The sequence below is a fragment of the Ursus americanus genome, chromosome 16 (assembly GCF_024610735.1).
Source record: "Ursus americanus isolate L20-20 chromosome 16, mUrsAme1.1.p, whole genome shotgun sequence".
Taxonomy (NCBI): Eukaryota; Metazoa; Chordata; class Mammalia; order Carnivora; family Ursidae; genus Ursus; species Ursus americanus.
Genome location: NC_142142.1, coordinates 1073817 through 1086056, shown reverse-complemented (window position 1 = coordinate 1086056; position 12240 = coordinate 1073817). Strand labels below are relative to the sequence as shown.

Genomic DNA, 12240 nt, shown 5'->3' with positions numbered 1-12240 from the left:
GCAAGCCTGTGGTCAGACGGAGTTTTTCCTTTCAGATCCGAAGACAGTCCCTCTCGTTAAATGGAGTTCGATGTACTTAATCATAACTTTCCTTCTGTGCACTTTTTGTTTAAGGTTGCAATTGTGGCTCAGGACTTGGCAGCATTCCATACTGCCTCATCAGAAATGGGGCACCAACAGCACAGCCATCACTTAGTAACCACAGAAACCAGGCCTCTGACCTTAGTGGCCACATCCAACGGCACCCAGATTGCCGTTCAGGTGAGTGCGGTGACAGCAGGACTCCTCCGTAGCTCTCGGCCTCGTGCACTGTCCTTTATTCATAACCTTCACGGCAGGCAGGGCACAGAATAATCGATGGCACTTAGCTCCTTGAAGAAAACTGCTACGTTTGCGGTGGGCTCAAAGAGACCGGCCCTTTGTTCTGTATTATCTTTGCACGTTTTAGGGGAATTACAGCAAGAAAAAGAAAGCTTCTGGTGTACATCCCAGCATGTCCCCAACCAGCCATCTTTACTTTCAAAATAAGTCTCATTAGGCAGGATTCTAGAAAGCACTTAAGAGCTACTCCTTGGAATTGAACCTAGTGTAAACAGAGACCCTCAGTGAGTCCCCCGAGAATCCCTGCACAGCTGTGTTTTCTGTTGGGGGAACATCAGAAGATAGAAAAACTGTTCTCAGGGAAGTCGCTGGATTGAAGCAGAGAGTCTAGAATGCTAGGTGCAGATTACCTTTCCTTGGGAAGAGTTAGTTTTCATGGATTTACTTGGAAAAGAGTTAGAACACACTTGGGAAAATGCCAACCATTGGTTTTAATTTAGTTTATGGGCGGAGAAGCTAAAGGCTCAGGATGCTGTCAGTACCTCCACTGGAGAAGATGAGCATCTTTTGTCTGTTGCACGAGTGAAGGTTTACCAAAATCCTAAAGAAAGAAACTACATTATTCTCCCGCGAGAACTGTTTTTGGTCCTCTTTATGATTAGATCAGCAGTAGTATCCTAAGTCCAGCTGTCAGAATTACAGAGAGAAATATTACTTCCGGGGGGCGGCTGGGTGGCTCAGTTAGTTAAGCGCCTGCCTTCAGCTCAGGTCATGATCCCTGGGTCCTGGAATCGAGCCCCGCATCGGGCTCCCTGCTCAGTGGGGAGCCTGCTTCTCCCTCTCCCTCTGCCTGCAGCTCCCCCTGCTTGTGCATTCTCTTGCGCTCTCTCTTTCTCTCTCTCTCTGAAATAAAACTCTTCAAAGATGTTTACTTCTGGCACATACTCTCTGTTTGGAGTTAGCTTGACTGTGCCTTCGTGTTTGTTCCCTTTCAGCTTGGAGAACAGCCATCTCTGGAAGAAGCCATCAGAATAGCATCTCGGATCCAACAAGGAGAAACGCCAGGGTTGGATGATTAATCCTGGAGACGGGGGCGCACTACAGCAGGAGGAGCCTTTCATCTTCAGGCAGCAGACATCCGAGAGCCCGGGCCCAGGAAAATGAGAATGTTTCCATTCCTGACACACTGTACACATTTTTATGCAAGAGTGGAGAACATTTTATTCTTGACACTTTTGTGTATATAACCCTTGGAATAGATTCCCAAACTGATTCATTGTGTACAAGGATGTATGAAATTAGGGCAATACAGTAAATTTTCATGTTACTCTTTTATCAGTTTGCAAACTCCTAGAGTCTACATGCAAGATCAGTGGAGTCTTACGGAGTCTTATGATGGATTTTTAACTTACTGTGAAAAAATAAAATAAAATAAAGACTGTATCTAAAACGTCAAAGGTTCTATACTTCAAACAATCAATTCCAAAAGCCATCATGGATAATAAAGAATGTAAAGCCTTCGAATATCTCCCCAAGTTAATAGAGCGTCTGCAGTTTTTGTTCTGTATACTTGTATGTTTTTATTTGTACCTCACGGTTCGAAGACTATTCATTATAGTTTTCCATCCCTGTTAAAATACCACCTCTTTAGGCTGAAATGCTAATTATATTGAATTGGATCCATTACATTGGATTATGTATAAAATGACAAAGTTTGGTTATTTAAAATTAAAAAGTTAAATCCAGTGCTTTGGTTTTGTTAAAGATTTTACTTAGCGTTCAATTTTTTGTTACTGTTTTTTAAAAATAATGAACTATCAAAGTTTGACCACAGGCTGGAGCCCGGGATAACAGTGCTGTAATTGAAAATGGCTTTACTCTGAAAATTAGGTTAGTGGGTTGGTGTAAATTATTTATTTTTGCTTATGTACTTTTGTTTTAAAGCTTATTTACCCTAAAGTTTATTATTAATTTTGAATACAGCAATTTTTAAAATGTTACCCTTTACCTTTGTTTTATTAAATTGGCATGGGGGTGGGGGAAGTGTCGCAGAAGAGACTACCAGTGGCATCGATTATAACCCAACGCACGTATGTCGAGACTATATTGTTTACCAAGCGCAGGATAAGTATTTTTTCAGACATTCCTATGTACTTAAAACAATTTCTTGAGATAGAGGGGATTTATTATCCCCATTTGTACAAGGGGAAACCGTTTCCAAAGAAGTTAAGTGTCTCACCCAGGGCAGAGGCAGGGCAAAGACAGGGCAAAACCCAGACTGCGACCCCCGCGTCCCAGGAGCTCTCAGTGCACCACAACTGTGCCTTCTCAGATGGGAATTTGTGGCAGAGATTATCAGGATGAGCTCTGGTGTTTTCTGATTGCCTAATGACCTGAGCACTTGAAAAACCATGTCTAATGTCAGAAATTCAGCTTGGGGTCCACCAAGGTCCCCCCCCAAAAAAAAAAAAAACTGGGGGAGGGAGGGAAGGTTTGTCTTGCAGTGACCACTCCCTCGCTGTGGTTCACTGCGCTTTGTTTCTCAGAAAGCTGAAAGGGGCTCTTGTGCTTCATTTCAAGCTTTACAGTAAAAGGGGAAAACTGTTGTACTGTTTTATTCAATATAAATGTTATCTTTGATGAGGTTTCTTTGAAGTCTTGTTAAAAAGGGTCATGACTTAGTCATCTGAAATGGGGGTTGGGCAAGGGACTGGTTGCTTTCCCTTCAAAGTTCTTCACAGGTATTTAACATTAGGAAAGGGCTTAGTCACACACGTCCAGGCCTCACTCTAAACGCACACAGAACTCCCAGCTGAGGCCGGCTAGGGCTCAGAGAGGGGCGGCCTGGGAAGAAGAGGAAGAAGATAGTCTGCAAACTCACGGGGCGGTGCTCTGGCCTCCCAGTCCCCGTCGTGGGCGCTGACCGGGAGCTCCTCTGCGGGGCCCCCCAGGCCTGTGACCAAAGCCAGGCTACCAGCCTCCCTGCTCCCCCGACAGCTCCCAGGCTTTCTCCCTCACCCCAGCCCCTTGGCCGGCGAGACAGGACGGGCCGAGCTGGACTCCGCTGGCGGGCCTGATGCTCCCTCAGCTCAAAAGAAAACGCCTCCGTCCTGGCACCAGAGAAGAGGGCAGAGGGCTGCTGCCGGGGTGTCCCCTGCCTGCCTGCCTTCCTGGGAACGGGACCTCGGCTGCCTAAGGAAGGGGCCCGTGTCCCCAAGACTCCGGCCGACGTGCAGACGGTTGCTGGTAAAGCTGGTGCGGGGGTTCTTCCCAGTGTGCATGCAGAGAGGAGCCCCCGAAGCTGAAAATTCCCCAACGACGTTTGATGGCACAGGGTACGCTGTACATGGAGCGCCCTCCGCAATGCGGTCCAGACAGGGCTCGGGGCAAACGTTAGTGCAAGAAAATCCCCCGCTCTCCCAGACGCAACGCGGGGCCGTCGCAGAGTAAGACAAGGACTTGGCTGCCTCACGCCTGCGAAGGTGGCGGCTGCCCAGAGGGCCACACAGCCCCGGTGCCCGCCCCGCCCACGCCCCCAGGCCGGCAGGGGCAGACGGCTCTGGAGGGCCTCCCCGCCGCCCCCCGTCCTCCCCGCCGCCCCCCGTCCTCCCCCCCGCCCCCCGTCCTCCCCGCCGCCCCCCGTCCTCCCCGCCGCCCCCCGTCCTGCGCGGCCCCCGTCCTCCCCGCCCCCCGTCCTGCGCGGCCCCCCGTCCTCCCCGCCGCCCCCCGTCCTCCCCCCCGCCCCCCGTCCTCCCCGCCGCCCCCCGTCCTCCCCGCCGCCCCCCGTCCTGCGCGGCCCCCGTCCTCCCCGCCGCCCCCCGTCCTCCCCGCCCCCCCCCGTCCTCCCCGCCGCCCCCCGTCCTGCGCGGCCCCCGTCCTGCGCGGCCGCCCTGGGACTAGGGAAGTAAGTCGGGGAGCCACACGCTCGCGCTGCAGTGCGCTGGACTCTAGAACTTACTGTCCAGTACTCCCCAGCTCAGCTCAGCTGTAGACCAGCCGGCGAGGCAGGTCCCGACGGGGAGCAGGGAGCGAGAGCGCGGAAAGGACGGGGCGCAGCGGCGGTCTGGGGGCAGGCAAGGACGGGGGCCCGGGGGAGAGGCCGCCTCAGCCCCTGCTGGGAGCGCTCGGTTCCTAGGGCTCCTCAAGGATGGGGAGATCGTACGAAGAAGACTCCAGCCAGACCCTCTCCCCTTTGGCCTGAGGACCATGGCGGCCTCGTGCACCTGCGGCCGGTGCCGTGGAACAAGAGCCTGCACCTGGGGGTCAATGCGCTGCGGTTGCCAGTCTTGGAATTCTTAGTGGGTTCGAGGTTGTGTTCTGTGAGGTCTCACAGCGCCAGCCCCGGCGGCCTCCCTGCGCGGTGGCTTCTCTGTCACTCCCTCCCTGACCTCCCATTCTCCCCCTGCTTCCGGCAGGTGCGTGTCGGGCACACGCGCGGTGGAGCCCGGCGTGGTGGGGGCCACGCTCACCCCCGGCTGGCGGCACCACGGTGCTTGAGGCGCGCAGCTGCTGCAGCCGACAAGCTCACCCCTGGAAGAGCGCGTCCCGGCTCTGACTTTCGGCAATACCTGGGAGGAGCCTGTTGGCTGTGGGCGGGCGGGGTAGGCCCGCGGGAAGGGGCCCCGCAGCTGTCAGGCCCAGGATGTTCCCTCCGCAGGCACCTGGGAAGTCTCGCCCTGGCAGACTGTCTACAGGCTCTGGGCCCGGCGATCCTTGCTTCCTCCTTCCACCTTTCCAGAGCCTGGCTCGTGTTTGTCTCTTCTAGCCGGGGCGAGGTCCCCTGGGTGCCGCAAAATTCGAACCGTATAATTTCAGTGATTTCAAATACAAGTTAAATACTATGATATTTTCATTTAAAACTAGCATTGCAGGTGCGCCTGGGTGGCTCAGTCCTGAAGCATCTGCCTTCAGCTCAGGTCATGATCCCAGGGTCCTGGGATCGAGCCCCGCATGGGACTCCCTGCTCAGCGGGGAGCCTGCTTCTCCCTCTGCCTGCCGCTCTGCCTGCTTGTGCTGTCTCCCTCCCTCTTTCCCTCTCGCTCTGTCAAATACATAAATAAAATCTTAAAAAAAAAAAACTAGGATTGCACAATATAAACATGAAGGGTAAAATTCATGCTAAAAATTTGAGATTAATTTTTCTTTACTTAGAACAATATTAGACAGCAAATAAAAAAACACCAAGACAAGTCGAGAGAGAGAGAGAGACCTCGAAAGAAGGAAAGAACTCATGTATTCCTGTGTATGTATGTGGAGCTGTAAAATACATATAACATAAAATTTACCATTTTAACCATTTTTGAGGGTACAGTTCAGTGTCATTAAGCACCTTCAAATTGTTGTGCAAACATTCCCACCATCCGTCTCCAGAATTTTTTTATATTCCCAAACTGAAACTCTACCCATTAAAAGATACCTCCCATCCCCCATCCTCCCAGCCTCGGGCAACCACATTTCTACTTTCACTTTTTATGAATTTGACTAGTTTCAGGACTTCATGTAAGTGGAATCACTGTTTGTCCTTTTGGGTTTTTTTTAAATATTTTATTTATTTTTGCAAGAGAGAGCGAGAGCGTGCGTGAGCACAAGGGGGGCGGGAGGCAGAGGGAGAAACAGACTCCATGGTGCGCAAGGAGCCCGATGTGGGACTCAATCCCAGCACCCCGGGATCATGACCTAATCTGAAGGCAGACGCTTACCCGACGGAGCCACCCAGGCGCCCACTATTTATCCTTTTGTGTCTGGCTTTTTACGTACCTTTAACAGAGAACTTTTTGCCTGTTTTTTGAACAAGAGGCTCACATTTTCTTTTTGCACTGAGTCCCACAGATTCTGTAGCCTGCCCAGATGAGGAAAGCTCTCCTCTCAGCCCTTCTCCCTTCACTGTCACACAAGAGGTATGACTTGTGTTTTGGAAATATAGTATCTGCTTCTCCTTTTAGAGCACGGGCTCCCTTAGCATAACTGGGAATTTCAGCTTCCCCATGGCTCCTGGAGGCCTTGCAGAGCAGCGGGTCACCCCTAGCTGCTGCCTCCAGCTCTAAACTCCCTTGGCTTGAGAGGTACAGAGAGTCCTCCAGTCCCCATGCAGGGGGTTCATTTTGCTTCCCAAGCACGTCTAAAACTGAGAGGCAGAGGGTCATGCTGAGAGCAAAGAATGCTCAAGATTGGGGGAAATTGCATGAATAGTTAAAAGGAAAATTACACAGCAAAAGCTTTTTCTTGTTACTTTTCTGCATTCAAGTGAAGGAAAATGGGATTCCTGTCCTAATGTCAATCCCAAATGTCTCCCCGGTTTGCCTCACCTCCACAGGGTTTCCCTGGGCCCAACACCCTGGCTGATCTGTCCCACAGCCCCACCTGCCCAAGAACGGGTTGTGGAAAACAGCTCTCATCTCGGTTACAGCCTCAGTCCCAGGGGCCTCCAGACAAATTCTGCGACTTCTGCGGAAAAAGCAAAGAGGTCAAATCTCTGCTGCGGCAGGGGGGTTGTCTTATCTTTTTCAGCGCAAAAGTTTTTCTCCAAGCCGGTGACAGGGCTTGGGAGCCCATGAGGGCCCTGGGAGCAGCTCTTAAGACTCACCAGATCTTTCACGCAGATAAAGTTGAGCAGGCAGGCAGCTTCTCCACGGTCTTGGGGCTTTTCTAACATCCTGAAATTGCTTACTGTTCCTTTCAAAAGAAAATCAGCAACAGTAGAAAACTGGACCATTTTTTTTCTGCAAAAGTGATCTTAGCTATAGAGAAGCTCCGGAAACTTCAAAGTCCAAAAGGAAGGAGCTAGGTGATGGAGGAAAGGCAGGACGGAGTCAGTCACCAGCAGGAGGCGCTATGGAGGCTCAGAGAGCAATCCACCAGCCTAAGCTGCTTGCTTCACCACCTCCTTCCGGAACAAATCAGCCAACTGGGCCTGGGCCGGAGTGGGGTGGGGGGAGGTGGTCTTTTCTCCACCTGGAAGGAAGTTCTTTCATGCTGGGAGAAAACAGGTTGAGTGATGGGAAGAGAAAGACCCTGAGTGCCTCCTCAGGTTGCTGGGACGAGACTAGGGAGGACACGCCCACATCCGACCTGAGAGACTAGCTTTGTCTCCTTGCCCAATCTGACAGCCTTTTTCGCTCTATAATCATATTGACCAAAGAAATATTTCTGAGGGCATCTCAGATTCAGTCCTGAGATGCCAGTGGCGATCTTTGTGTCTTGGGTGTGCTGAGGACTGAATATCACTCTCACATGCACACTGACAGGGCAAGTCTCTGCCAGGCCTGAGGAGTCCCAAGCCCCAGTCACTTATTCCTAGCAATATTCAACGCTCCTAAGGCCAGTCCTAATAGATGGTCAGGTTGCCGGCAGTATTCGGCATTCTGCACCCCATCACGGTCTCAGGAGAAGGTCTATAGGGCCGCTGTCCTCCACCTCCAAAGTCACTTGCTCACCCAAAGGCAGAGCACAGCCTAGGACCCCAGTGTCCACCATGACTGGAGGCGACAGGACGCCAACAGCTCCTATGCCACGTCCTTAGACGACAACTATTGGAATAAATGCCCTTTGCTGCCCTGTGCTTGGATCCAAGCCTAGTAAGTGGGCTCTGACCGTGCTCCTGACGCCTGACCGTCTTGGTCACCTCTCCTGGTCCCCAGACTTGCTACACTGTAGCTATGGTTAGCCCAGTAGAACTCCAAGGGACCCTCTTGCTATTGAATGAAAACCAATGTTAAAACTATGCCCAAATTATTTCAAAAAAAGAAAAAGCTATACTGAGACCCTATTTTTCACCTACCAAATTGGTAAATATATATATTAAAAAGTTGATCTGTTGTCAGCAAGGATATAGGGAAATAGGTTTAAAGTGCCCATATCCTTTGACCCAGCAATTCTACTCCTAATAATGTATTCTAAGGATATACTCACATGTGGAGAAGTGACATCAACAATACTCAAAGCAACATTGCTCATAATAGGAAAAGTTTGAGAACAGCTTAATGGAGGGCTATTTAGATAAATGATCAGAAAGTCTTGCTCTATCAGGCTTCTCCAAGCCCCAGCATTGAGTGGGAGGCTTCTGAGCAGGACGTCCTGGAGTGGACTGGTCACAGGTATCAGCAGGCTAAATAACGGCCCCCAAATATATCCATGTCTTAATCCTCAGAATCTGTGTTATTTTTTATGGCTAAAGAGATTTTGCAGATGTGATTTTTTTTAAAGGTTTTATCTATTTATTTGACAGAGAGAGAGACAGCCAGCGAGAGAGGGAACACAAGCAGGGGGAGTGGGAGAGGAAGAAGCAGGCTCCCAGCGGAGCAGGGAGCCCAAGGCGGGACTCGGTCCCAGAATGCTGGGATCACGCCCTGAGCCGAAGGCAGACGCTTAACAACTGAACCACCCAGGTGCCCCTGTGGGTGATTAAATCAAGGATCTTGAGATGGAGAGGCAATCCTGGATTATCTAGGTGAACCGAATGTAGTCCTTATAAGAGGGATATGGAAAGAGACAGAGGAAAAGGTCCTGTGGTGACAGAAGCAGAGACTGGAGTGATGAGCCTCGAAGATGGAGAAAGGGGCCACAAGACAAAGAATACAGGCGGCTACTAGAAGCTCAGAAAGGCAAGGAAATGGATTTTTCCTTCAGAGCTTCCAAAAGGAATCAGCCCTGATATACCTTGACTTTAACCCAGGAAACTAATTTTTGACTTCTGACCTCCAGGAATGTAATAGAATACATTCGTGTCTTGTGTGTGTGTGTGTGTGTGTGTGTGTGATTTTAAATCCGAAGTTTGCAGTAATTTGTTACAGCAGCAACAAGAAACTACTACACAGGGTATTTTAGCCTTGAGAGGTCAGAAGCACTGGTCCAGCCCATCTGGCCCAGGGACCGGAAGAGTGTCTAAGGGAAGTGCCCACAGAAGGTGAAACCCCGCCCCTGTGTGGTTCTCTGTGCCCCCATCCATTCTTTGGCATTGGAGTTGGAGTTCCTTCAGGAGCAAGGGAGTCGACAGAGAAGTCAAACCACACATGTCCAGGCCACGAGGAAAGAGCAACCAGGATCTTCTACTCAGAGATTAGTTCACGAAAAGGCATGGAAAGGCCTCCACCCACGCTGGCCACTCTCACAAGGGCAACTGTATCAAGTGGCCCATTGGCATGTGCACCTGCTACAAGGATTTTCTCAGACTCCTGTTCTTTCTGGCCCCCGAGTTTGGATTTCTGAAGCTCTGGCTTGATGGTCTTCCACTGCTTGCAGATTGAGTCACGAGAGTCCTTGCCAGCGGGAGGGAGGGCACCCACTCAGGGAGGACCCTGAAGATGGCCGGGTAGTGACTTCCTCCTACAGAATCATTTTCCCCCGTGACAGCCGAGGAGTGCCGATGTCCCGGTCGGTGCCAGCACAGCGGGAGAGGCATAAAGCCCTTCCTCCTAGGGCTCTGTTTTGATCATGTCGTATACCTGCCCTTCTCGCTTCCCTGTGAGAGACGAAGACAGCAGGATCCACCTACTTAGATTTTGATGGAGAATCACTGATTTCGAAAATAAAAATACAAATGAGGCTTTGTATTAACAGTAACAGAAAGGTACATAACTCCAATTTTAACACCTAGGAGGAAAAAAAGGCCAGAGGAAAACAAAAAAAAAAAAGCTCTAATTTTGGAAGAGCAGATTCAGAAACTGTAAGTTTTATTTGCACTGTGTATTCCAGCATGATAGCTCCCATTCTGGAACAAGCACTATGGACGGCCTTACATCTGAGGCAAGAGAGTACTGAGTAGAACCGAGGAAAGAAGCAGAACCACAGCCACGACCATCTGATGATATTTTGCCACTCTGGACCACGTGACGACGATGCTACCACCTCTTCTCCTGCAGGTATGTATCCTCGTGCCGCCATCTTCCATTGCACGCACGTATGCTGAACGCGGGCTATGAGTGGGACCAGACACACACTCTCTGATCAGCCCGGGTGACCATCAGCTAAGTGCAGCGTACCCACCCAAGACAGTGTGTTCGTCAGTACGGCGAGGCCACCTGACCTCTGTGCGCTTCTCTCGGGGCGGTCTGTAGCCATTGTAACTTAGCTACTGGTTATCAGGACCAGCCACCTTCTGGAGGAAGTGATGCTTGCCCATTGTCTCCAACCCATCGATTGTTCTTGAGAGTCCTCATTTGGGGGGCACCTGGCTGGCTCATTTGGAAGAGCTTACAACTCTTCATCTCAGGGTTGTGAGTTCGAGCCCCAAGTGGGGTGTAGAAATTACTTAAAAATAAATAAACTTTAAAAAAAAAGACTATGCATTTTTGGTGAAGAAAGAAAGAGTGAAAGCAAGCAGCTCACTGGCAAAGTGTTCAGGGTCTCCTACGTCTCATTCTCCAAAGTCACAGCGGCCTTGAATGAAAAGGAGAATCGTTACTCTTTGAAAGAGAGCAGCAATACTATATAAGGTTTGAAGTGCTCTCCTAACACATCGTCACCATTGCAAATCCTCTCCAGTGTTGTAAAACAAAAGATCATGACCCCAGTAAATGTTAAAATGAATTACTGAGAAGGAAAAACGAAGTTTAGTTAAATGATTAAAAGATAAATTATAGGCATAAGGAAAGTTTTTGGGGTGACAGAAATGTTCTAAAACTGGTTTGTGGTGAGGGTCACATAACTACAAATTCACTAAAAATCATCGAATTGTATATTTTCTTTTTTTTTAAGATTTTATTTATTTATTTGGTAGAGAGAGAGCACAAGAAGGGGGAGCAGCAGGCAGAGGGAGAGGGAGAAGCAGACCCCCTGCTGAGCAGGGAGCCTGATGCGGGACTCAATCTCAGGACCCCGGGATCATGACCTGAGCCAAAGGCAGATGCTTAACCCACTGAGCCACCCAGGCGCCCCTGAATTGTATACTTTCAATAGGTGAATCTTATAGTATGTAAATTTACCTCAGTAAAGCTGTTTAAGAAAACCTTTTTAAAAAAAATTATGGTTCATCTAGATAATGGAATACTATGCAGGCTTTTAAAAAATATGGGGGCACCTGGCTGGCTCAGTTGATGGAATGTGTGACTCTTGATCTCAGGGTCATGAGTTCAAGCCCCACGTGGGTTGTAGAGATTACTAAAAAAAAAAATAATAAACTTAAAAAAAAAAAGAATGAGCAGATTAGTCCTATATCTGTTAACATGAAACAACATCCCAGAAACAGTAAGTGAAAAAGCAAGGTGCAGAACAGTATGCATAATATGCTATAAGTTCTTATGCAAACATTTAAAGATTACATATATTTGCATAGACCATTTCTGAAAGGATATACGAGAAAACAGTAACATTGGTTGCCTCTGAGGACCAGGCTAGAAGCTGGGGGTGAAAGGGAAGTTCACCTTTGACCAAACACCTTTTTGTGACTTTTGAATTTTGTATTATGAGCTTTTTATTATCCAAAAATACATAAAATTGTTTGTTTTTAATGAAGAATCTCAATGACAGGCCCTCCACCTCTATCCGTAGCACTTCGTTAAAAGATTGTCTATGTTTGGTCACCACATTTGAGCTATAGGCCTTCATTAAGTATAAGGTTGGCTGGTGCAAGTTGATTATAGTAGAATAGTTTGAATTTAGCCTTCAGTGCTAGGTGTGAAATGTAAAAGTGTGACTGGCTTTTAGCAATACATCTTTTTTTTTTTTTAAGATTTATTTATTTATTTGTGAGAGATAGTGGGAGGGGGGAGGGGCAGAGAGGGACGGAGAGAGTCTTAAGCAGACCCCCTGCTCAGCACAGAGCCTGACTCAGGGCTCCATCTCACGACCCTGAGATCACGACCTGAGCTGAGACCAAGGTCTGGATGCTTAACTGCCTGTGCCACCCAGGTGCCCCTAGCAATACATCTTTCAAGAACCAGTGGACTGCTTCTCTGGTCTCATCCCTGAATGTCCAGCCATTCT

At 49.2% G+C, this 12240-nt stretch overlaps 1 protein-coding gene across 2 annotated transcripts in view; it reads left to right on the top strand.

Annotated features, from left to right (window-relative positions):
• Positions 1–2066, top strand: part of ZNF143 (zinc finger protein 143) — a 56667-nt gene extending 54601 nt beyond the window's left edge. For both annotated transcript variants that reach the window (XM_045788842.2, XM_045788841.2), the window contains exons 15-16: positions 115–261; positions 1317–2066. In XM_045788842.2, coding sequence (XP_045644798.1) covers positions 115–261; positions 1317–1400 — 231 coding nt within the window. In that variant the 3' untranslated portion in view covers positions 1401–2066. The remainder of the gene's footprint in view (positions 1–114; positions 262–1316) is intronic.
• The last annotated feature ends 10174 nt before the right edge of the window (positions 2067–12240 follow it).